Raw genomic sequence first — 24,657 nt, forward strand, 5'->3', positions numbered from 1 at the left:
CTCACAGCCAGTGGAAGGACATAATCCGATAGCAATAACGATTGTTGAATGCGACGCACATCAAACGGCGCGATAAGAATAACTGGACAGTGATGGAGGTAGAGATGAGGGAGAAGAAGGGGAAGCGGACGACAAGAAGCGCCGAAGAACACCGGAAGATCGCCAGGTCAGGCGGTGGCGGTGCATCTGAGTGGCTGCACCCGGTGGCGGTGGTGTGCTTATGTCAGCTATCCTGCGGAGATTGTCACGTGCTGGTTGACAGACCGTTGATAGAGGAAGAATTGCATCCTCCCTACTCCGTTCACTCCGGGGAAGCCCATGCGGAGAGGTCTGGATGGGATCGGCAACGCTCCCCTGCTGGATCCCCTCCCTATCAGTACTCTGACTCTAGTGAGTCCCTCGGATTTGTCGGATAAGACATCACATCCGCCATCCTCGACACAAATCCCGTCTTGCCTCTGCTGCAACCAGTCAGGATGGCCACCAGGAATCCAAGTGGAGCGCCCACCGGCGATGTTGTGCTTATCAAGCAAATGGTTGCTGGCTGATAGCGCTGCCCTTCTTATATGTGCTTGTGCCGCGTTACGTAGGATTAGGATCTCAATCTGAATCTGAATGCTTTGTCTAATCACTGCGTACTCGTAAAAGCTCGTCCATCTTCATCTTCCTACGTCTGTTGAGACCGACAGTTGCGTCATCGACTATTGAGTATTGAGTAGTTGACTCTACTTAGAAAGAAAATTCCCTCTTGTCGTCCGCGATGGCTACTCCTCCGTTGGATTTATCCCATCACTTCTCCTACGCCACTAAGAAGAGGGAGGCCAGCACCATCAAGGATCTATACAAATATTTCCTCATTCCAGGCATTGCCAACTTAGCCGGCGGTAGGTTTGATTGTCACTCTCATTGATCTGATGGGATAAGGTTTTTTTGGCCATCCATTATCCATACCTACCGGCCTGTCAATCTGTCACCTCGCTGATCCCTTCCCCATGTCGGTTATCTCCAGGTCTTCCCAATGCTTCCTACTTCCCTTACGATACCATCGAAGCATCCGTCGCTCGTCCACAGCGCTTCCCGCCCTCGGAGGTAGATGCGACGAAGAAATCTGACGATGCGCGCTCATCCGCCCGGATGACCATCCCTAGGGAAAGTCCGACAGCCAATCTACAAAAGAAGATCGATATCACCACAGCCCTCCAATATGGAACCGTCGAAGGCCTGCCTCCCCTAGCCGAGTTCATCCGACAATTCACCCGCGTGCATCTGCACCCTAACGTGCCCTACGCCAAAGGCCCCGATACCCTCCTGACCTGCGGATCCACCGATGGCTTCTCCAAGGCCGTTGAAGCATTCACCAATATCTGGGATCCGGACCGCGACTGGTTGCGGCATCGCGAGGGCATCCTCTGCGAGGAGTTCGTGTACATGAACGCCGTGGCTACCGTCAAGCCGCGTGGTCTCAATGTGGCGCCGGTCGCGATTGACGCGCAGGGTATGCTGGCGCACGGTAAGGGGGGATTGGCCGACGTGCTCAGGAACTGGGATAACCGGAAAGGCCGCCGGCCGCATCTTCTATACACGATCACGTAAGTAGGGCGCTGGAAGTTTGGCGTGAAGGGACGCGCTTTTCCTGGGCGTTGGATAAACAATGAAAGCCCACATGGGCACGGCAAGCGACAGTTAACTAACGGTTCTGCATATTCTTGGCAACAGGATCGGCCAGAACCCAACGGGCGGTATTCTGTCCGTCGAACGACGAAAAGAAATCTACGCGCTCTGTCAACAATACGATATTGTGATTATCGAAGACGATCCGTACTGGAATCTGCAGTATCCGTCCGCGAAGAGTCTCGCGGCGGAATACCGCGGCCCGTCGGTCGACACCGCGTCGCCGACGCGCAATTACAATGCCCACGGTCGGTCGTCGGGGTATCAATTCCTGGACTCTCTCGTCCCGTCGTATCTCTCCATTGACACGGACGGACGCGTCGTCCGCATCGACACGTTCTCGAAAACCATCGCGCCGGGATGCCGCTTGGGATGGATTACCGCGCAGCCGGCCATCATTGAACGAGTCGCTCGCATCGCGGAGACGACGACGCAGCAGCCCTCCGGGTTCGTTCAGGCCATGGTGGCCGAGCTAATCCTGGGACAGCAGACCGATGAAACCGCCTCGACGACCAAGAAGCAGGGCGATCAGGGTTGGCAAATGGACGGCTGGGTGCGGTGGCTGGAGGGACTGCGAGGAGGGTATGAGAAGCGCATGCAGGACATGTGCAGCGCGCTCGAAGAAGGCAAATACCTCATCGACGCCGGCGATGACGCGGAATCCGCGGACGAAAGTACCTGGGAGGTGGTGGATAAGGTACAGCTGTACGATTTTGTCTGGCCAGAGGGCGGCATGTTCGTGTGGATCAAGGCGGCCTTCGAGACGCATCCCTTGCATGGGACGTACTCGGTCGAGAAGCTGTCTCGCGCATTCTGGGTGTTTTTGACGCAAGCTCCACATCTGTCTCTGCTGGCCCCTGGTAGCATGTTCTCTCCCTCGCAGCAGATCACGGATCGATCCCATCCCTACTTCAGACTGTGTTTCTCGGCAGTTCCGGGAGATGAAGTCCGGAGTATCACTGAGAGGTTGGTCGGTGGTTTCCGCGCATTCTGGCAGGTGAAGGACTTAGATGGCATCGACGTTGAGGGTGACGTATCAGATGTGCTGCAGTCCTTGCAGGTGGAAAACCTGGGGAATATGCTGGGTATGGGGTGTTAGTTAATTATCATATTAAATTAGGGGGTGTCTTTTGACATATATTGCGTTTGATGCGTTGAAGTAACAGCTTCGTTGAAGGATGAATATTGACAATAACCGGCTTGCTTCTTAAATATATATCTTGGGTAGCACGGACTTTCCCCTCAATAATCAGACAACGTTGGATATCTAAAACTTAAAAAGGGAAAACCCAGACCCACTAATTATTCCTTATTTAAAGAGTTCTTCACAGAAACTATTCAATTGAACAATAAAGCACTATTTGTTTGGAGACAATAGGAAATAGTTACTACACAGACCAGTAACTGACTCAGCAAACCGACGAAAATGACATCGGCGGGGTTCTCTCCGATGGTTTCTCCTCAGTCACCACAATCGCGAACAGCGCAACCCCCCCAAATGCCCAAACAATGTCTTCCGACCTCGACTCCCTACAGAACCCTGATCTGGCCGAAGAAATCGAAGCCATCAATGCGATCTACGAGCCCGACACCGTCGTCGTAACCAGTACACCGGCATCCAATACAACTACCACTACGACATCAACATCAACAATACCAACGTCTACATCTACACTAGATATCGGCAGCTCCGGGGCCCCGAACCCAAGCGCGCATTCTACGACCGCGAAGCTACAAATCCCCAATCATCCGCACCTGTCGTTTATTCTGGGCTTCGACACCTCGTACCCTGACACCCCGCCTCGGATCTTGGGGACCGCGTCGACGGCGTCGCGCGGAGAGGGGAAATTAGCCGTCGATGTGCTGGAGGATATTGTTGGACGAAGCTACCAGCCTGGTGTGGTCTGTCTGTTTGATGTGATTAATGAAGCGGTAGAGGCTTTTCAAGAGTTGAATATTGGGGGGAGCAACAACCACAACACTACTAAAGATGGGGACAAGGGAACCGGGACAACAGCAGAATCCGACGAAACGTCACCGTCGGACCTGAAGCCAGAGGAGATCGCGACGCTGTCGCTCCGCGATAGTTTTGGGATCGATAGTCCCCCCGACTGGATTCTGTCGGACGTGGTGACGGAGAAGAAATCGGTGTTTGTCGGTCGAGTGGCCCGGGTGTCGACGCTTGAGCAGGCTCAAGCATACCTGGACTACTTGCTCGCGACGGAGAAGAAAGTTGCAGCCGCAACACACAACATCAGTGCGTGGCGCATTCGGGAGCAGAAACCCGTCGGCGCAGGAGGAGGCAAAGGCGAATCTACAGAGAATACCGTGCAGGACTTCGACGATGATGGCGAGACGGCGGCTGGGGGCCGTCTGCTTCATCTCATGCAGTTGATGGACGTGTGGGATGTGGTGGTGGTGGTTACGCGATGGTACGGTGGAATCCACCTGGGGCCGGATCGATTCCGGATCATCAATGCCGTCGGCCGAGATGCTTTGATCAAAGGAGGGTTTGCTAAGGAGAGCGGTGGAGGAGGGAGTGGTGACAAGGGCAAGAAGAAAGGGAAAAAATGATTTGACAGATTTTTTGGATATTGCTTTCCCCCCCCCCCCCCTTCGAACGTGGATATCCGGGATTTGCTTCTGTTCTGTTCTGTTCTGCCTCGCTCTGCCTTGCTTGGTCTGTCATACCAGTTGCACAGAACAGAGCGGACCAGACCAGACCAGACCAGACCACGAAGACCAAGACCCTCCCCTTTCGCTTTCGCCCCTCTGGCCCTATGGGCTATGCAAGAACCAATCCTCCGGAGTGCCCGGTTCAACGAACCTCAAATCAACAAAATGGTAACTCGCAAGGCAGCTAAAGATGGACCCAGCATGAAATGACTTGGCGAAATGCTACACTGCGAGTTAGAGCGACCGGCCCCCAACAACAACCCGACGGTAACTCATCTTTACACGCTGAAATTTCTGAAAAAGGGGTCGATGACCGGGGGTCGCCGAGAGGCAGTGAATTATCTGCCTAGTAACCATTGAGGATAGGGTATTGGTTAATAACTAACTAGGCAGGCCAATAGAAGTGTCCGGCTAGTATAGGTGTTGTACTCCGTAGAATAGAGAATAGAATAGAGAGACAAGAAAGGGCTCATCTAGAACTCGATGCCAAACCGTAGCATCAGTATCAGAGTCACTGTAGGTGACATCGACCGACGGTCCTGAATTAAGATCTACAAAACTGATTGATGCATCTCTTGGCTTTTTCCGGATATGTCGTACGGTCAGGGCAGGGAGTCAACAAGTCAACAGGTCAACAGAAACAGAGAGTGGGTAGTACAGAGTAGCATCGACATCCATGGATATGGAGCGCCATAGGGCGCCGTACCTTGGCTTAGGACATTAAGTACCTGCTTAATATTAATGAAAGTAAAAGTTACGTACGATGTAGTATAGAGTTCTCCAGTTCTCCACTACTTAATTTCTAACTACAGTGTTATACTCATTGACCAACTGGGTCTTAATAAATAATACGAGGTACAATCTCCCTCTAATCTTCAATCTCTGATCTCTAGTTAGCAGAATCATCTAGAAGCTCTTTTCCGCAGTAATCCGTTCCTGGAAGCTAAGGTAGCAGCTCAATGCACGCCCCATCGGAAGTAAGCAAACAGGAAAATGCTGACATCCGCCCGTCAACACCCAAGAGCCCAAAAGAACCAAAATAGGGGATGATTATCAGGTACCCTAGACAGGCACCATCTTAGCGTACCCAACCAGGCGTACCCCGGAAGGATAGACAGCTAGAAGGTAGAAACTATTGTAAAACCAACATCTAGTGGATTACCACGGTAGGATAAGGTAAGGTACATGCATACGGAGTACCTAGGAGGCAGGATGGGGTATCCCGTCTCCATTGTCAGGTCTTACACAGCTGTGTACATGCTACTACTCCGTGGGTACTGTGTAGACTGCGGCGGGTAACTGCCAGGTACAGAGTAGTACGGAGGCTGCCTACTTACCTACCTACCTTACTACTCCTGAGTATAGACTGTGCTAGGTAGTACGGGGTAGTTCTAGGCAGGCAAGTTAGAAGACTCTGCAAGTTGTGAAGCCATTTACCTTGTTTGTGTTAGGATGCCTTCACATGCAAAAAAAAAAAAAAAAAAAAAAAAAAAAAAAAAAGGCAACGATAGGATCATAGGGCCGAAGGATCACCTAACGTGGAGACTGGACGAGACGAGACGAGACTGTCAAAACCCTTCGTTTCAGATCTACTCCGTACTGGAGGCGTGTCAAGTATCAAACATCAGCTAGACTCTGTTGGGTACTAGTGCAGTAAGATACTGTAGGTAGTGCAGGAATCAGGACCCAAGTACGGATATTGTTAGGTAGTATCTGGCACCATCTAGCCCTATCTAGATCCTCTCTAGTGCATCGAATATCGACCACCGCCTAGTCGACTAAGTCCTAGTGCTGGGTCCAAGGCAAACACTAAGAACGAGCTAGATATACGTAGTACGGGGTCCGTTCTGTCCGTAGGAACTGACAGTGACAGCATTGTAGTTACTAGTTAGGTAGACTGTTAAAAGGTAAGCTGACGTTGTTTCGGCCCCGGAACTTGTAGGAGGCTGTGCGAAGGAACTCGTATGTTTTTCTCACTTCTTAGACATAGTAGTAGTAGCTTATGGAGTAGCTAGTATGTGCGAAAAACAAACTACTGTGTACACATCGGAAGAAAAATCGGATAGATGGGAAGGCGGCAAGACAGAAGCTTGGTTCGCATCTCCGGCCCCGTCGAGCCGCTCCATCGTGTGATGAATGACGAGTTGATCGATGTGATAGTCATCCATAATCCATACACCGTAAGGTTTCCCCGCTTCTTGTCTATCATTTACCTGATCTAGGATATGTAGGACAACCACTCAGAGCTTGTCCCTCGGGGTGCAGCCGTGTAACGACTCTCGCTGTCTGTGCCTGACGCTCCCGTTAGCCGCCGGGCTGTCTATTTTCTAACTCGTTCGCCTCGGGCGGGGGGATGATGATCCTGGGCCCTGGTTCTGGCCTTGGCCTTGGTGCATTCCGCAATCTGCATTTCGTGGCGTTGGCAGGTCCATGACGATCCATGTGGTGTATTCCGTAGACAGAAGACTGTAGTTGGTGAGCCGAAAAGGCCCCATGCGACGCCGAGCGGCTAGAAGAGCCAAGCCCGTTGGTTCGTGGCCCCGGAGATAAATGCCCACGTTGACTGGTTTTCTTTGTCTTTTAACAAGGGTGGTCTGTTCTAGTGGGGATACGGGAAGGACTAGGGGCAGGGATGCTGTTTACTTTTTCTTTCTTGGATTTGTCGGACGGCCTGGCATATGCCAGTTACCTATCCGCACGGTGTATGGAGTAGAGTCTGAGGGGGATTTACCGGATGCAGAAGTAGGTGACGGTCGGACAGCTGGGATAGGGTGGTTGATTGTTAATGATACCAAGCCTCTGTAAGGTCCCAAACTCTGCCGAAATCCAAAGTGCGAGATGAAAACTCAAAGGTACCGGGGACATGGGCCGATTGGCAACTCCTCCACCGCACGGAGGAAGTACCTGATGTAGATAGAGCGCAGATCACGGAAAAGGCCTCCCACTCCCACTCACAGTGTATTCTAGATCATCGAGAGTTCAGGGAAAACCGGAAACAAGTCGGAGAGGCAGAAAGCAATGTAATTCTGCCCGTCCATTGCCCCCCCCCCCCCGTCTGGTGGCACTCGGCAAATCATCGAGCACCGCGGGGCAAAGTAGAATTTATCTGAAACACCAAATCCATCCGGAGATCTCAAGTCGGTGACGGTTCCCTGTTCCATCCGGTTCTGTGATCCCTTTCCCCTCCTTCTAACGTTCTAGCTCTACTCCGTACTTGTTCCATCTTTAAGCGATATGGCAAGTGGATAACGCAGGGGACTCGCGATCAGTTTACTCGGAACACCCTGATTGATGTAATGTGGATGAGATTGATGATCCGAACTTTTTTGTCCTTGTCCGCCTTGAAGATTGCTGATTCGGTTGGAAGACTCCACCAGGACCTGATGATGGAATGATCCGAACTTGTCGGTCGATGGGTCAGATGCGGAGATCGGAACCATGGCTAGGCGGTATTTTTGTGATTTCTTGATATCTGGCTGAAGGTCCGAAGAGAGATCGTCCGCTTGGGGAATCCTTGTGTTGGCCAAGTCGTCGAAATTCACCCAAACATGAAATGTCATAGGTCGACGAGCCCTTGCATCCCAACCTCACATCGGACGGACCCCTCGATCGTATATTGATAGCTATTATTATCCGCCCGGAAGGAGGGGGAGGTTTGGGGCGAATGATATTTTAAGAGCATCAAGGCATTTTAGCCCTGTAAACGCAAGATGTCTTGCACCGGCGACGTACCTGCAGAGACTAGGGAGGGCCCAAGTGCCCAGTCAAGAGCGTTTTTGGCCTCGCCGTTCGCCGCGCCACCGGTCCCCCCAGCGCTAAACTGCTAAAGCGGTGGCCATTTCAACCCGGAGAATTTTACGACTACCCATCGGACCAACACAGCCCATGCCGGGCCAAAGCTGAGAGGGATCAGGGAATCCATAATTGAGTAATCGTGCATAAACGGGATCCATCGTCAACTCTATAGACCGGAGTACGAGTCAACGACCTTTTTCGATTACCTGATGGCAATTCCCGACCTTGAGTGTTGCCGACCTCGCTGTAACTCTGCAATCTCGTCTAGAAATTGGATTGATCCGAGTCGATGGCAGGTTCGGAAGCGTTCCTGATAGATAGAGGGAACTCCCGTACCGTAGGGGAAGCGAGATTACATGGTTTCATCAAGCGATGGCTGTCAGTGTTCGGGACCTTCCCTCTGCTTCGTGTGGGCGGAGGGCCAAGTTAGGGTTTATGGAATTCGCCCCACGGGCCGAGCGGTCAGCTCCGGTGTGAAAAGCCTGGATGATTATTACTCGATGCGGTGTTTTTCTGTCTCTGTTTCTTTCGTTTTTCTTTTTGATTCCATAATTCTCATCTAAGCTTTGGGGGTCCTGTCGCAGGAGGATGACGATGCAGAGGAAGGATCTTTTCCCAGTTCGCGGGTTCGCCGATTTACTCTAGCGGGCGAGGGCATGACACCTGTACAAGGAACACAGAACGGTATACGCCCGGCGGATAGCCAGACCCATTCATCGCAGGGAAGTGGGACATGGCGGCCAGGACAGACGGCCACCACTTCACAAGTGGGTGCCAATGAGGATGATCGCAGCGACGAGTCTCCATTCTTGCGGTCAGTCCGGCGGGAAGGTAGGAGTCACCGGCCGGCCATGATGAATAGAATTGAGCATTTCCCCAAGGGAGTAACTTTTAGGTAACTCTTTAATTGCGGATGATATGATGCTCGGGAGGACTCTGCGGGAGACAGGGAGGATGGCAAGGCGATGTAACTCTACGGCGGACAGAGCCATGTCTACAGAGTCAGAGACAGTTGACCATACGGTAATGGATGTATACCAAAAATACCGCCGTCTACAGTTCCCGCGTCATGATTGGTGATAGATCCGCCAGAGGAGCCCGCCCGGCGCCAATTGCCCGCAGCCGGGCCCAATCAGGCATCTCCCTCGGATGGTGTGACGCAGTTGAACGCAACCTTGACTTTCGGATCTGCTTTGCTGGCCCGGTCGATGGCTGGGGTCCTGACCTTGCTTTTGGGTCTGTCTCTCCTTTTTCGTCTGCTTTTTCTGTTTTCTTTTCTTTTCGCGTCCTTTGGACCCTCAAGAGTCGACCATGTCTGCAGTGGTGAAACTGCTGCGGTCGGTCGAATTACCTGGTACCTATGAAGTATGGGGAACTACATAGGGTCCGGTTGGTTAGAAGTAAGAACTGGCTGTGCAATACGACATGGAATCAATCCCTGTGGCGCCCCCCTGGTCAGGTACCCGCAGTCTCCTCGGTGCATCCTACTGGTGATCTTCACTGCCGCCCTTCAGCCACTCAAGCGCCCTCCTAGGCTCCTTCACCACCGTTGGACCTGACGGAGTAAACTCTCTTCAGCGTCTCTCGCCGCAATCCAATCCTCGTCCGCCCTTCCCAAATTCTCGAGTCTCCACCCGCCGATGGGGCTGTTTCATCTTCCCTCAAATGCATCCAATTGAGCCCCCATCCGTCAGCTTTCACGCTTCTCGCCCACTTGCCAGGGTCCCCGTCCGGCCTGATGATTGACTGATTCACTGCTTTCTTTTTTTTGATTTTGTGTTTTCGGTGAATTTTTTATTTTTTTTTATTTTTTTTTCCCACCCCCACCCTACCCTCCCTTTTCCCCTTCGTCGGCAGTCAATCGCTTGGGATCTGATATACTGTCCGGCTGACTGCCTTCAACCTATATAATACCCCTCGCCGTCGGCTGGTCTACTCCCTTTTTTTCTTCTCTCCATCCCAATCACGCAGCGCGCTTCAATCCTTTACTCTCGCAACGGTTTCGACTGTCAAACAGGCCTGGTTTCCTGTTTCGTTCTACATTCCTTCATTTGTGAATACTGTTTTTTTGTGGTTTCGCCCGTGGCAGACTACGTCATTCCTTCTCTGAGACTATCCGCTCTTGTCAGTTCAGAATCACGGCTCGTTCCTGATTCTTCTTCTACTACAAAGGTATTGTCTCCGCTTCCTTTTGTTGGTGAATGCATGGAAAATCCGGGGTTTCTTTGTTCGGTGTTCTTTCATGGATTGTCGATTGCCGGCATCTCGCGCTCGATTCCCATTGTGGAGAGCCGGGGATCTGTCGGCGACAATCTATAAATATGCCCAACATTCTTGGCTTTTCCTTCTCATCGCATCTTGCATCATCAACACCACTCGAATATCCTTCAAACGAGCATTCTGCTGACTCCTGACAAAGGCTTCTTTCTCAGCTTTTCAACCGTCTTCCAAGTTCTGAGTTCGTCTGGTACGATCAGAATTTCGCCAAACTCGCAATCAAATCTAGAACGATTTCAAGTTTAAACAGTCAACCTTCGACAAAATGTTCTCCAAGACCGTTGTTGCCGCCATTCTGGGCGCCTCCGCCGTCAACGCTCACATGCTCATGAGCTCGCCTACCCCCTACGGCAAAGACTCCCTCAACAACTCCCCTCTGGAGGCTGATGGCAGCGATTTCCCCTGCAAGCAGCGGTCCGGTGTCTATGACGCCCCCGCTGAGGAGAACATCCTCAACATCGGCGAGGCCAACCCTCTGACCTTCCAGGGCAGTGCCACCCACGGTGGTGGTTCTTGCCAGGTCTCTCTCACCAAGGACCTCGAGCCCACCAAGGACTCCAAGTGGATGGTCATCAAGTCCATTGAGGGTGGATGCCCCGCCAACGTCGAAGGCAACCTTCCCGAGAACCCCGACGGCTCCGGTTCCGCTAAATTCCAGTACACCGTGCCCGATGGCATCGAGCCCGGCAAGTACACCCTTGCCTGGACCTGGTTCAACCGTATCGGAAACCGCGAGATGTACATGAACTGCGCTCCCGTCACCGTCAAGGGCGGCTCCTCCGCCAAGCGCTCGCCCGTCAAGCGCGACTCCAGCTTCCCCGACATGTTCGTTGCCAACGTTAACGGCTGCACCACCGCCGAGGGCAAGGACATTCGTTTCCCCAACCCCGGTTCCGAGGTTGAGTATGCTGGTGACAAGGGCAACCTCGCCGAAGAGGGCAGCGAGGCCTGCACCGGTACTCCTTCTTTCGGCGCTGCTGGCAACACCCCCGGCAACTCCTCCGGTGGCTCTGAGGGCGGCTCTGAGGGCGGCAGCGAGGGCGGCAGCGAGAGCTCCGCTGCTCCCGCTCCCGCTCCCACCACCCAGCCCGCCGCTCAGCCTTCCGGTGGCGCCGACGGTGGTGTCTTCGTTCCCACTACTCAGCCCGCTGCCCCCGCTCCTACCCAGCCCGCTGGCGGTGACAACACCGGTGCCTCCGGCGCTCAGTCCGGTGCCTGCACCTCCGAGGGCCAGTGGAACTGCATTGACGGCAGCAGCTTCCAGCGCTGCGCCAACGGCCAGTGGACTCCTTCTCAGCCCATGGCTGGCGGCACTACCTGCACTCCTGGCCAGGCCGCTGAGCTTTCCGTCGCCGCTCTCAAGCCCCGCATGCTCTCTGAGATGCGCCACCGCAAGCGTGCTCACGGTGCTCACCACCACGCGTAAATGAACTCTTCTTGATATCCCGCTGAGCGGGTGAGAGGATCACTCGTTTCGCGCGCTTCATCTTTCTTCTTTCTTTCCATTTGCTTCTTTCTTCGTTTCCCTTGTTTCTTTCATGGGTGGTTTTTGTTGACCTACTTGTGAGGATGGGACCCGATTTGGTGTGATGGTTATTCTTTTCTCTAGATGTACTTTTAAAGATGAGAGGAAAGAAGTGACTTACCTTTTTGTAAAGATCATTCCGAATTTTCATATACCTTTTTTTTCAATAGATTATCTGATTTGTTTTTCATCTCATCTATTTTCCTGGTAAATTTCCTGGTAGATTCAAGGCCTTCATTTTGGAGGGCCTCGTAAATCTCTACCTTTCTAGTAATACTTTATTATCTGTAGATGAATCGTTCGTATTTCTAAACTCATCTTCTGTTTTGAGGATCTCGTAGATCTAGTGCTCCTAATAATACTTTTTTTAGATGCGACGTTTCATCTGTTCTGCTGATCATGACCTGTCAGATCTTCCTGGTTGTGACGTTGAATGAGTTCAATGGCTTCATGGTGGCAGTAAACGTGACCTGTCATCTATGACGTGACCTACTAATTGAGAACTGGGTCAGAATTGAAATAGAACCGATTGTATTGCCACAAAGAAGTAGATAGATTGACTACAAAAAGATGAGAGGTTAATGAAAAATGTCTGTATAGAGTAGAAGGTAGATTGTCGACGATGACAAGAGAAAGCGTCGGCAGAAAGTGTTGTCGTCCATACCGCCTAGACTGTCATGTTTGCCTTACTGCCTGAGGTGTCACCGCCAAGACCCTGCCAGCGAAGCCTACCCAAACAGGGAACGAGGGCTTAGGGTTCCCGCAAACCGGGCCCACCACCTCGCGGGCGACTAAGCGAAAATTTCCACAGCCCGTCGAGAGACATACTCGATCTTCAACCTCGAACGACGACAACGACCACCTCACCGTCGACAACAATGGCGTCTCGTCCTACCGTCACTATCGCCACGGCTGATGGCAAGGCCAGCGGGGCCACCTACCCCCTGCCTGCTGTTTTCACCTCGCCCATCCGTCCTGATATCGTCCAGTATGTGTTTCGATGAGTTTTCTTGGATTTTTGGAGGGTGAAGGGGATTTGTCGGAAGGGACAGAAGGGACACAATTGATGGCAGAAATGGGCGACAGAATGACTGACCGGGTTTTTTTCTATCCTTATAGGCAGGTTCACACCGGTATGGCGAAGAACAAGAGACAGCCTTATGCCGTGAGCGAGAAGGCTGGTGAACAGACCTCCGCTGAGTCCTGGGGTACCGGTATGTGGATATGAAGAATTTTCTCTCCGCCAAGCAAGGAATTGGGCTCTAATTGTATCCTCAGGTCGCGCTGTCGCTCGTATCCCCCGTGTCTCTGGTGGTGGTACTCACCGTGCTGGTCAGGCTGCTTTCGGTAACCAGTGCCGTTCCGGTCGTATGTTCGCTCCTACCAAGGTCTGGCGCAAGTGGCACCAGAAGGTCAACGTTGGACAGAGGTATGATGAAACTCCGCGATGAGATTTGAGTTGGAGAAATTGGGACCCCAGGACTAACCCATGAAACAGACGTTTCGCTACCGCCTCCGCTCTGGCTGCTTCCTCCGTCCCTGCCCTTCTCTTCGCTCGCGGTCACCGCGTTGCCAACATCCCCGAGGTTCCTCTGGTTGTTGACTCCAAGACCTTCGAGGGTGCTGCCATCGCCAAGACCAAGGCCGCTATCTCCCTCCTGCAGGCTCTTGGTGCTGGCTCCGAGCTCGTCAAGGTCCAGAAGTCCAAGAAGGTCCGCGCCGGTAAGGGTAAGCTCCGTAACCGCCGCCACCGCCAGCGCCGCGGTCCTCTCGTTGTCTACAACCCCGAGGTTGACGGCAAGGAGCTCGTCCGTGCTTTCCGCAACATCCCCGGTGTTGAGACCTCTTCCGTCTTCAACCTGAACCTCCTCCAGCTCGCCCCCGGCGGTCACCTTGGTCGCTTCATCGTCTGGACCTCCTCCGCCTTCCAGTCCCTGGACCAGGTCTACGGCACCACCTCCACCCCTGCCGCCCTCAAGAAGGACTACCTCCTGCCCCAGAACGTTGTCTCCAACGCTGATCTGACCCGCCTGATCAACTCTTCTGAAATCCAGTCCGTTCTGCGTGCTCCCAAGGGTGAGGCCCGCACCAAGCGTGCCCACGTCCAGAAGAAGAACCCTCTCCGCAACAAGCAGGTCATGCTCCGTCTCAACCCCTACGCTGCTGCTTTCTCGAAGGAGAAGCTCGGCCAGAAGTCCGTTGAGTCCACTGGCAAGCCCGAGCACGCCTCCAAGGGTTTCCTTAACGTTCTCCGCGAGGAGTAAGTTAGGGCTGACGCTTGACGTGATGAGGATCTGTGTTTGATATGAGTTTTCATTTTTCAAAAGGTAGCTAAAACAAGCAAATGAATGAAGGATTTGCGCAATACCCCGCATGTTATTAATTAACGACATTCTGTAATATGGTTTGGTTGTAGTCTTCTATTCTTTTGTTGTAGATTCTCCGTAATCTCTCGTTTTTCTTTCGGCATGGATTTACTTCTTGCCCTCTACCGTTTGATTCATCAAGCCCTCTGGCCCAGTTCAATGTAACACATTCACCTGATCTCATCTACTGACGACCCTTCCAACACCTCGCCGTACATTTCAACCGTGTCCATTCGTCTGCATTCTTAAGACCATCAATCCCCTTCGATAATCTACATAGCAATATTGAACATCCACATGATCTCATCTCCCCTCTTTATTCGATCCAATTATCCATCCCATTCCTTACATATGAGTTATCCAAATCGAGATTCTCATGACCCATTCACCCTCATCCAGTCTAGTTACTACTTACATTGTTATTAGCAACCCTAGATAGACTACGAGAATTCCACAAACATGGCCAACCTTGTTGATTGTATACATTGTTTTGATCAATCTCTTCATCCCTTTCTTGTGCCTGGTAGTTGAAGTAAGAGTTGGCCGACTATATAGTATCGATATCGCTTGTATATTCTGGGCTATATACTATAAACCATCGACTATTAACTATACAATGACTAATTAATTCGCCGTAGATTCTTGATATTGATTTTTCAAATATATGCAGTTCTTTAGGGATATTGGACTTTCATTTACTTTGCATCGCTTTGCTCGCTTTGAGAGTGGGAGACTGGTCTTGTCTGGTCTCGCTGCGAAAGTGAAACTTAGAGTAAGAGTGAGAGTGAGAGAGAGAGAGCGCTCCATCCCCAGAGCTATCCCATGTACCAGAATAGATCACGCTTATCGTTACTATTCAATCTATTCGATCAATCGACGAGATTAGAGGAGATGAGATGAGATCTAGCTCTGCTGAATGGTCTAACATCAACATATACTATGAATTATCGTTGACATCGATGAGTACAGTATGATAGCTATCTATGAGGATATAAAGCGGTGGTGAGGGGAGATACCTAGTTAGGTAGTTAGGTTTGTCTTTGGCTTGGGGGTCTTGCTCTTGATTAATTGTGCTCATGGATCGGGATTGTTGGTTGTGGTGTTCTTTTTATGCCATGAGATATATCTTTTGGATATTGTGTGAAGTAATTTTGGGGGTGTTAGTAGATAGTTGGGTATATATTCTTGCGATATCAATCTGTTCTTAACTACCCTGGTTGAATCTAATTCGTCGCAATTGCTCGTTTTCTGAAGCAGACGATCAAGGTAGGCACATACTAGATTTGTATGCTCTCTACTTTGGGAATTTGCAGCGTCAAGGTGATAGGAGTACGCAGATCAGTTTTGATTATAGAACGATGAGATGAACACGTGAACCGTGCTCTTGATCTACTATACTACGTGAATATCTTATTTGGAGACCTTTTTCTTAGAGATGCAGATCCCCCGTAGATATAGCAGCAACTGGTCATCTAAGCTGGATGATATGTATACTACGACTTACCATGGCTCAAAGCCAGGTCAAATCACTGTTGCATCCCTATTAAATGCTACTGGTGACCAAGATTGGTTAACGAAATATACACCCATAAGACGAAGACGAAGACCAAGACCAAGACGCTACTAACAACTGACTCGCGCTTCAAATCTCAAAATCAGTTTGCCAGCAGGGATATATTCCTACCCGTATAGCCTAGGGAACAAGGAACATGACAAATTAGTCCTCGGCATTTACGGTGCCGGGTGGTATTATTATTCTGTCTACGGAGTCGAGGGTAGGGTAGCCGAGAATATACTATAATAATACTGTCCACTATTAACTATTTTAATTTACCTAGGAGCAGTAGGCTAGCTGTTAGCTGTTAGCTGACAGCTCTATCTTGAAAAGGCTTCGTGTTGTTTTCTTTCTCAAAATAATATTGTTGCATATAATTCATACATGGTTTGCAGTGACATATGATAGATGCAATTGCCCGAGGTACCCCATCTGCAGACAAGGCATCCATGCTCTCCTAGGTCCTAATCCATCGCCGGTAAGGACAGTATACAGCATCTTAGTGGAAGGAGTATCGGAGCACCTGGATATACCAAACCAACACCGACCAGGAATACTACCTTGCACGCTGTATGTCGGAACCACAGGCCAGCTCTTCCGTCTACCCGTCAATCACGACGGCGTTACTAACTCAGATGCAGTCCTGTTCACCGAAAGAAAGGAGTCAAACAAGAAAATAACCCCAAAAAAAATTTCCGACCTTCCCGATCTACCTTTTCATTTTTTTCCCTCCCCAGTCCATCTAAGGGGCCGGACCAGGTTCATCTACAGGTGGCAAGGCGGCTCGCCCCGATTCACCAGCTAAAGTCGGAGTGATGGGCCGAAGCCAATTAATCTACGCCGTCCATATCGAAGATACCCCCCTAAGACCTGTTGGACCGGGGGCAGAGAGGCCAGGACCACTCGCACAGACGACGGAGGGTTAACGGACCACTTGGCACGATGCGAATTGGATATAGTGTCGCTGGATTATATTGCCTTAGTCCAGGGGAAGAAAGAGGGCTGACTGTACGGTGTCCCCGGAGACCGTCAGGTCGTTAGTACTCCGGAGTAGTTGATTAGTTAGTATTACTATTTATTCGCTTGACAGGAAATAACAGCAACACCAGGTTTCCCCTCCATTTGCGTAGACGGGTTAGTGTCGTGCTTTTGTAGTCGTTGGCCGTCAACCCTCCGTTGGCTCCGGATAAATTGGTGTCTTAGTTTAATATAATCATTGCGTAAGATTGGGGATTGGCTGTTAGCGCCGAGTAGTCTGGAGGGCTACTGTGTGTAGTATGCTGCGCGTTAATAATAAGAATCTTCTCATGCTGGAATGTCGTGGTTGATTGACTGTACATGCACAGGACTCAGCAGGACTGACGGAGAGAGAGGCCCGTTCTGCCATGCATGCACCAGCAGAGGTATACCTCCAGCATAATACCTCATACTTCTGCTGTGAATCGGCATTGGGACGCAACGGCAACGGCAAATCCTCAGCGACCGACCAACAGCCAAGGCCGTGACTCTGGTGTACGTATGGACCGGACGAGATCGGCGGCGCGAACGTGGCTTGGGGTCCACTTCTTTCCGCCGGTTGGATAATTCTCTGTTAATTCTTGTGCCTGCCTGTACATACGTACGGTATTGGATTCAGCTGCATCTTGTTCATCGGCCGTGATCATATGAAAGAGAAATCCCATGTGTCTTGCCTTCCTGGAGTTTCGGCTTGCGTGCCGACAGCTGAACACAGACCAGCCCCCACAAAGTCATATTACCTCCGTCTATCTGTGGATTCTGAATATTCATAGAGATTCAATAATGAAAATATAATATTCTATACCGTAATACAATCAATACCCGGCTCCGAACAAACTCAAATGGAACTCGGTTAGGATCTTTAGCTCCAACGGCAGGCCGCCCTGGAACGAACTATACGGAGGCACGGCGTTCCTCGATTAACTTTTCCTAAACCCCCTAGATGTCCGCTCTTAGTCCCATTTTGCTCTGCATACTTTCCTCCTGTCTCGCGCCGCTCCTCGTCACTCGTCCGTCGCCGACTCCCGATCCGCCCGCGATTTGGAACTATTTGCTGGGGAGCCTCTCTATCTGGTTAGGTTTCTGCTCTAGTCCGGTCCGCCCGGCTTAACGTTTAATCTACCTGGTCCTCTCGGTCGCATGATGTTCTGACTAGGAGCTATGATGTTATGATGGCGATGATCTGATTCTCATTCTGATCTGTCAATTTTTTTTTTTTTTTTTTTCCCCTGGCGGAACCGCAGCACGTCCGGCGCGGATAGCCGAGGATGAAGAAATGCACGGTCATTATTTGCCTCTCGGACGGTGGGTTCTTTCTCCCTATACTCCGTTACATTCCCCTCTTCTCTGCAGGTAAGGTCCATCCATTGCTGGTCAAGCCCAATGACGGGCGCCGGAATTGGCCGTAGGATTTCCCGATGTCGACGAGTTCGTTCCAGCTGCGCCAGTCTCGTCCGGGTCGGCCACCGTCCCCCCATAACGAGGCGCCGATGTGATTGGAATGACAATGCCCACTGCTGTGCATTGCATAGTCTCCACTCACTGGCTGATACTTCGGTTTGAATCTGTACGGAGGACACGATACTGAGCTGAGCATGTGTACTCACTATCCGAGCTTGCGATTCGTATCGATATCCTCTAACTACGAGAGGATGCAAATCCTACTACTAGAGTTCCGTATCAGCTATCATAGAATTAGAAACATCGGCATCGGGATTTGGATTTATTTTCCGACCGTTTTTTCCCCCTCATTCGGCCTCTGCTTTAGGTGTAGATTATGGATATCGTGGCTATCTCCGGCCTCAAAAATGAGCATGTCTCGCCCTGTCAGATGTCACGGTGCAGTTAACATTTGCCATTTGCCATCCGGTGTCTTGGTGATCGACATCGGTACCTTAGATATCGTCCGGGAATCCCAGTCTAGTCCGAGAAAACTGAGCTGGTCCGGGATTTCGATATTAAGGGAGATCCGTCCGAGAGAGGGCACAGCTCGGGTCGGACATTTTTTGATTTGGAGTTGGTGGTGGTTGTTAATTATTCTGACATCTGCGAGATTAATTCATTTAGTCAAATTGCACTTACCGAGCGCTTGCAGGGATCTGACTTTTTTTTTTGCCTTCCTCTGTTGTTTGCCATTGGGATTATTGCTTCATGAGGTGTGAGTAGATATTTGAACGGGGAATCTAATCAAATATTATCCTATTGTACTCTACAGTCTGCATGGTCCGTACAATCATAACAAAGAAAGCTCTCCTATACTGTGTACTGTGCATACTCCATGTTATTATGTCCAACAAACCAACATGGGCAACATGGGCCATGTCTCAGACGGTCCGGCGCTAATTTCATCCTATCGGAATAGAACCAGACGGGTGGCAGATTTTCGGCTATTTTTTTGTTCGTTGCTTTTTTTGCTTTCTCGTCTTTTAGCCTAGATGTCTGATATCGGGATTTTACATGCATACAGACAGAGGATAAGAAGAGTTTTCAACGTGAATCAGAATTCAATCAAAAAGGATAAAGTAAGAAGAATAGAAAGTTACTGCCTGGATTTGCCGTTATGGCTCATTATTTAAGATTTATTATTTAATAGTTATTAGTTACTGTGTAAAGTGTAAACCTCCTACTCCCGAGCAGCGGAACGAACCGACCAGGCACCGGTAGTCTGTTGTCCTCCGTTCTCCGTCGAATTCATCCCACATGTGTACATCACTGCCTGACCGGTGGACAAGGTTAACTAGCAAGTACTCCGGCGTAGGTATCGCCACCGTGACTGCAACATCATTATGGTCCTCTTACTGTAAGTAGTAAAGTCGTGAAGGGCAGTACCTCCTTCACCCCCAGGTTGAAAGTAAAAGTACTACCTTTTGCCCGAGAGGAGGGGCCGGCTGCGGCGCAGCTGGGCGATCTTCTCTGTACTTTGTAGGTCATTGGGGTAGGGACAGGGTAGGATAGGGTAGGGTAGGGATCTAGTCTACTGTCGGTCGTCGGTCGGTTTACTATGGAATGCGGCGTATGAGCGACATCCTGTACCTTGGCTAGCTCAGTTAGCTACTGTGTAGTGTTAATTTACCCTGTCGAGAGCCAGCGCAGTACCTAGGTCTTAGGGCCTAGGCAGACTGGCAGTACCTGGAAGGCAGTTGAACGGAGGAGTGTGTAAAGAGAATGGCATCCTAGGCTAGCTAAACTGGTGTGATTTGTATTATTACTCTATTTCAAGTTTTTAATTTCTCTTATTTCTCTGACAAGGTTGCAGCACGGAGTACATGCTTAGGTTCGGCCGGATCTCTCCAGCCGCCACACTGGAGACTAAACTCTAGCTTTTAGAGCTGTTATGTTATGTTATCGATCGGACCACACGCCATGGTCCAGTAGAGAATTGATATCCATCAGGATCCAGGGAACTACGGTACGGAGCTCGGTACCCTAACCCTACAGAGTTACTACTCCTTGGGTGCACTGTAAACTGTAGAGTGGGAACTGGAATTATAATTCCCCTATCATTATGGAGTACTACGGAGTATGGGCCACCGGGTCACGGAGAATTTTTAATTTTTTTCTACGCCCTCAAGATGCGGTACAGATTCCGCAGTGGATTTACTTATCATTTTTGGGGGGGATCGTAAAATCGGATAACTGGTAGACAGGCCAAAGCCGTGAATTTCGATTGCTTTTTCTTTTTTTCTCTTTTTTCTTTTTTCCCATCTTGACAAGAGTTAGGTCTTTCATCATTGGCAATTCGCCCGCCCCTCTTTCTTTTTTTTTTTTTTCTTTTTTGACTTCTTCCTTACCTCGGTATTTGTTCGGGAAAATAAATCAGATCTTCAGTTAATCGCGCCAATGAGGGTCGGGAGAACTTGGCCAACTTTCAATTTGGGACTTGGGTTTGGTTGGATTCGGCAGATGGAGATGGATAGATCCATGGGGCTTTTTTTTAAATTATTTTTCGGTTTTCTCTCCGTGTCGTTGATCGATTGCATTATGATTGTATACTGCGTTCATCGTCTTTCTTTTCTATCACTGCATATCCGTACTCCGTACATAGTAGATCTTTCCTTGATTACGGATCTTTCTGTTCATCCCTGTTTAGGAGAATTGGTTACTGGTAACTGGTACGTACCTTCGTAAATGATTCATGCCTATTCTGATCATTTAATTTAACAAGTCCTGCTTGACTCCAAATCCAATTGGTTTCGCAGGATGAGAACATCATATGATGCCTTTTCCCATAAGTTAGATTCATCTAATTCTAAGCCCACGGCTACTTACTGGGTGCTAGTCGGTAGTCAGCCATCACTAGAAGGTATAATATATTAGTACGGATGGCAAATACCTACGGAGTATCCGTAGAAAGGAAAAAAAAAGGAAATAAAATAAAGGAGAGGCCAGATCTATAGTAACTACGCCGTAGATTACCTACCAGATAAAATTGAAACATCTTGATTCATTAATATATTACCGTGATGCGGAATTCCCGAGCGTGAATGACCATGACTTGACGGCTGGCTTGCTTGCAGATCGGATCGCCATGGTTGGAAAAACCTGAGACAAATCCGAGGTACGAGTGACGACAACCGGGCGCGGATCGGGGGCGCGCCCGTTAAGCAAAAATAGGCAATTGGAAGGCGGAAAAAAAAAGAGAGAGAGAAGGAAAAAAAAGGGACGGACCTAGATCTCAGAGTCTCAGCCAGATACTTCAAAGGTAAAACGGAGGAGTGAGGACTCGTCCGTACAGCCTACAGACTACTCCGTACAGAGGGAGCATCACGGAACTAAACCCGAAATCGATCGTTTCGCGCTCGCAGCTGAAATGGGACCCTCTTTTTATTTTCCTCTATTTTTTAATTTTTACATTCTGACCTCGCAGTCTCGCACTCGCAGCACGGTAGGCTGGTAGGCTGGACCTGAGCAGAGATAGCCAAATTAACCCGTTTGCGTATATCCACTTTCCTAGTACGAAGAACCCCGCGAATAACAAGTCTGCGATCCTCGATGGAGTCTCATTCTCGAGAATTAAGGAACCGTGAAGCTGTCGTTGTTTCTACCGATCCGTACTCCGTAGGTAACTACCGTACCGTTGTTAGGTACTTGTTAGGAACCCCCTTTCTCCGTTTTGCGTCCTCCGTTCTGCGTCCTCCATTCAGGAGTCATCTCTATCAGTCAACCCAAATGTTAAGCAGGCGATAGTCTACGGAGCCAGCTACGTAAACCATCCCAGAATCAATGAACAAGAATGGGTAAGGTACCGGGCACGGAGGTCGGACAAGGGCGGGCGGGCGGTCCTTGTCCACACGGAGTAGGAAATCGGTTCCTGGGTGAAGACCAACGGGGAGGGGCTCGCATCGCTCATCGCCCTCCCGTGGACGACTCCTATTAGTTTGTTGCCTTGAGAGGAACTTCATAAATGAGGCAGATGGAATCATGGAGTAGACTCAGTAGGCAATTGATGGACATGGGATTTGTGAATTGTGGATTGTGGTCCTTTCTCTGCCCCTCCGGCCTCCGTTGATAATCCTTACTCCGTACGCTGAACGCCCCAGGGATTTTGGGTCCCGGTTCGTGAATGATTTTGCGTCGGCCGAAGGAATCCCTGGATTAGGTTGTTGCTCGATGGGTTATGATGTACCTTTTTTTTTCTGCTTAAAAAAAAAATAATCTTATGGTTCACCTCGGGTGTGGCAGTCGGTTGAAATGGAGGTACTAGTAGTATCACTCATCGTTCATTAACTTATCCTACGACTTCGTACTCCGTACTACTGGGGCCGAAACTACGATAGGTGTTATTTTCTTTGCCGGGTGATAAAAAAAGAAACAAAGCAAAACACAGAAAAAAAGTCCCGAATACCCTAGGGTGATCAAACACACCCTAGACAACACGGAGTCCAGACTAGAATAGATGAAAGGGACGAGGAAGACACGGAGACGGGCTTGGCTCAAGTCACAGACCTTCATGCATTGAAACAAGGTTATTTTCAACTGCCGTCCCGAGGGATATCCTGTTCCTCGAAACATTTACTCCGTAGCAATTTTAATTTTTTATTTTTAAAAAAATCAAAAATTCCCAGGATAGCTCCTCAGATGCCGTGTCTTAAATTATTCGTCGATTATGCTCCTTCGGGTTGGTTTACCTTAGCTACGGAGAAGGTAATCATCTTGGTTGCGTTATGGAAATGGACTGGATCTTTCCGAGCAACCAAATAGGATATCGCAGCGGGGCACACGTTGGAAAGTTAACTTAATTAATTCTGGTGATGCTTTGGGATATTTTTCAATTGTAATCATTAAGTATGGAGCATCGTTATATTATGCGGAATTATAGATTAATTGATAGGGACGAAATTGACCTGAAAAAAAAAAGGCATCCACAAAAGAAAGGTAACGACTCCATTCCATGCATTGCATGATGAAGGAGGTGACGATTCCGGATTGGGACCTGAGGGATTCCCGCTGCCTTCAATTTCACTTTTTTTTCTTTTTTTTGCTCTGTATTGTTATTTGCTCTCTTCGTTACTCTGTTATTTCCCCATCCCTTCGAACTCTCGACCTCGGGCAGCCTTTCGACGTCTGTATGACCGAGCACTGACCTCGTGGCGTTCCTGTCATTCGTGTCGTGTCATCTCTCAAATCGCCTCAATCTGTGCAGCGTGGTATTTTCGGGACTGCTCTCGACTATAGCCACTACTCACTAGAGCACTGGAGCACATGTCGAGACCAGAAGATGGTCCCGGTTCCAAGCCATGAACGCAACCCACTACCCGGGGGACCGTTAATACTAGGACGGATCGAGGTGGATTGACAGAACCAGAGGAGAAACCCTACGGAGTACAGCCTGGCCATTAGTCTTCTTTTATTTTCTGGTGAAGCTGTTGTTCCCCGTTGTCCGACCCAGGGTTTTAGATTTGTTTTTCCTTTCCTTTTTTTTTTTTTTTTTTTCTCGAATTAAATAAAATATTTTGTTGATTTTATATGATCATCCCAGTATTTTTTATTCCATTTGTTTATTTTATTTTTGGGCAAGTTGCTTCCTGTCGACTGTTCGTATCGTAAGGGAATCAATCACCGCATTGTTTCCCCCTCTTTCGTCTTCTTTCTTCCTTCCTTTTTCCTCCCTTCTTTCCTCGCCCCTGTTCTTGTTGTCCTTTTCTTCTTGTTCTCTTCTTCTTGGTTGGTTTCGGGTTCCTTCTCCTTTCTGTACCTCGTTCATTACTATCATTAAACCTTACCTATCTACCTACCTACTTACTCCGACTCCGACTCCTACATCTATCTACTTAGGCTACCAACACACCACCTTCCCAGCCTAGTCCCTTTCTTTTTTTATTCTCACTCTTTCATCGCATCCTACCCTACCCTGTCCTATCCTCTCTCTCTCTCCGGGTTATCCCCCCCCATCTCACTAGCCTACCTACAGGGGCCCCCCGGACGAAAAAAGAAAGTGCAGATTGCCAGATACTACTCAGCGTCAAGGACACTTGGCTGGCAAATACACCAACGCCTCTAGTAGCAAATCACCGACTGTCTTTCGCGGCCTCGTTCCATCTGGGTTCTGTCGCGGGTCCGCTATCAATCCCAGGGTCCATTCTTTCTGGCTGCTAGTGCCAGTATTCCCTCCAACCACATAGCCACTGGGTACGTATTGGCGGTACCTGAGAGTTCATCTCGTTCGTCCGGTCTCTCTCGCGAAGGTGTCCGTAATAGGGAGATCTGTCTCTTGATTTTACCCCCTTGTCCTTTCTTTCTAAATTAAGGGCCGAAAAAAATTAAAAGAAAAGGTC

The 24,657-nt window shown here is 49.7% G+C and overlaps 4 protein-coding genes across 4 annotated transcripts; all 4 read left to right on the forward strand.

Annotated features, from left to right (window-relative positions):
• Positions 1 to 760: 760 nt before the first annotated feature.
• KD926_006472 (putative aromatic amino acid aminotransferase) lies at positions 761 to 2,770 on the forward strand (the record flags this gene model as incomplete). Its single annotated transcript, XM_053099460.1, has 3 exons — positions 761 to 884; positions 1,010 to 1,589; positions 1,717 to 2,770. 3 exons carry the CDS (start codon positions 761 to 763, stop codon positions 2,768 to 2,770), a joined length of 1,758 nt encoding a protein of 585 aa, XP_052956729.1.
• A 410-nt stretch (positions 2,771 to 3,180) lies between these two features.
• Positions 3,181 to 4,245, forward strand: KD926_006473 (IMPACT family protein; the record flags this gene model as incomplete). The annotated part of the gene is made up of 1 exon (XM_053099461.1): positions 3,181 to 4,245. One exon carries the CDS (start codon positions 3,181 to 3,183, stop codon positions 4,243 to 4,245), a length of 1,065 nt encoding a protein of 354 aa, XP_052956730.1.
• Positions 4,246 to 10,684: 6,439 nt separating this feature from the next.
• On the forward strand, positions 10,685 to 11,845 carry KD926_006474 (lytic polysaccharide monooxygenase AA11 family protein; the record flags this gene model as incomplete). The annotated part of the gene is made up of 1 exon (XM_053099462.1): positions 10,685 to 11,845. One exon carries the CDS (start codon positions 10,685 to 10,687, stop codon positions 11,843 to 11,845), a length of 1,161 nt encoding a protein of 386 aa, XP_052956731.1.
• Positions 11,846 to 12,822: 977 nt separating this feature from the next.
• On the forward strand, positions 12,823 to 14,208 carry KD926_006475 (60S ribosomal protein uL4; the record flags this gene model as incomplete). The annotated part of the gene is made up of 4 exons (XM_053099463.1): positions 12,823 to 12,932; positions 13,064 to 13,158; positions 13,223 to 13,373; positions 13,443 to 14,208. The coding sequence occupies 4 exons, from the start codon at positions 12,823 to 12,825 to the stop codon at positions 14,206 to 14,208; spliced, it is 1,122 nt and encodes a 373-aa protein (XP_052956732.1).
• Between the last annotated feature and the right edge of the window lie 10,449 nt (positions 14,209 to 24,657).

Source organism: Aspergillus affinis (assembly GCF_023601865.1).
Source record: "Aspergillus affinis strain CMG 70 chromosome Unknown NODE_34_length_287566_cov_88_205910, whole genome shotgun sequence".
Taxonomy (NCBI): Eukaryota; Fungi; Ascomycota; class Eurotiomycetes; order Eurotiales; family Aspergillaceae; genus Aspergillus; species Aspergillus affinis.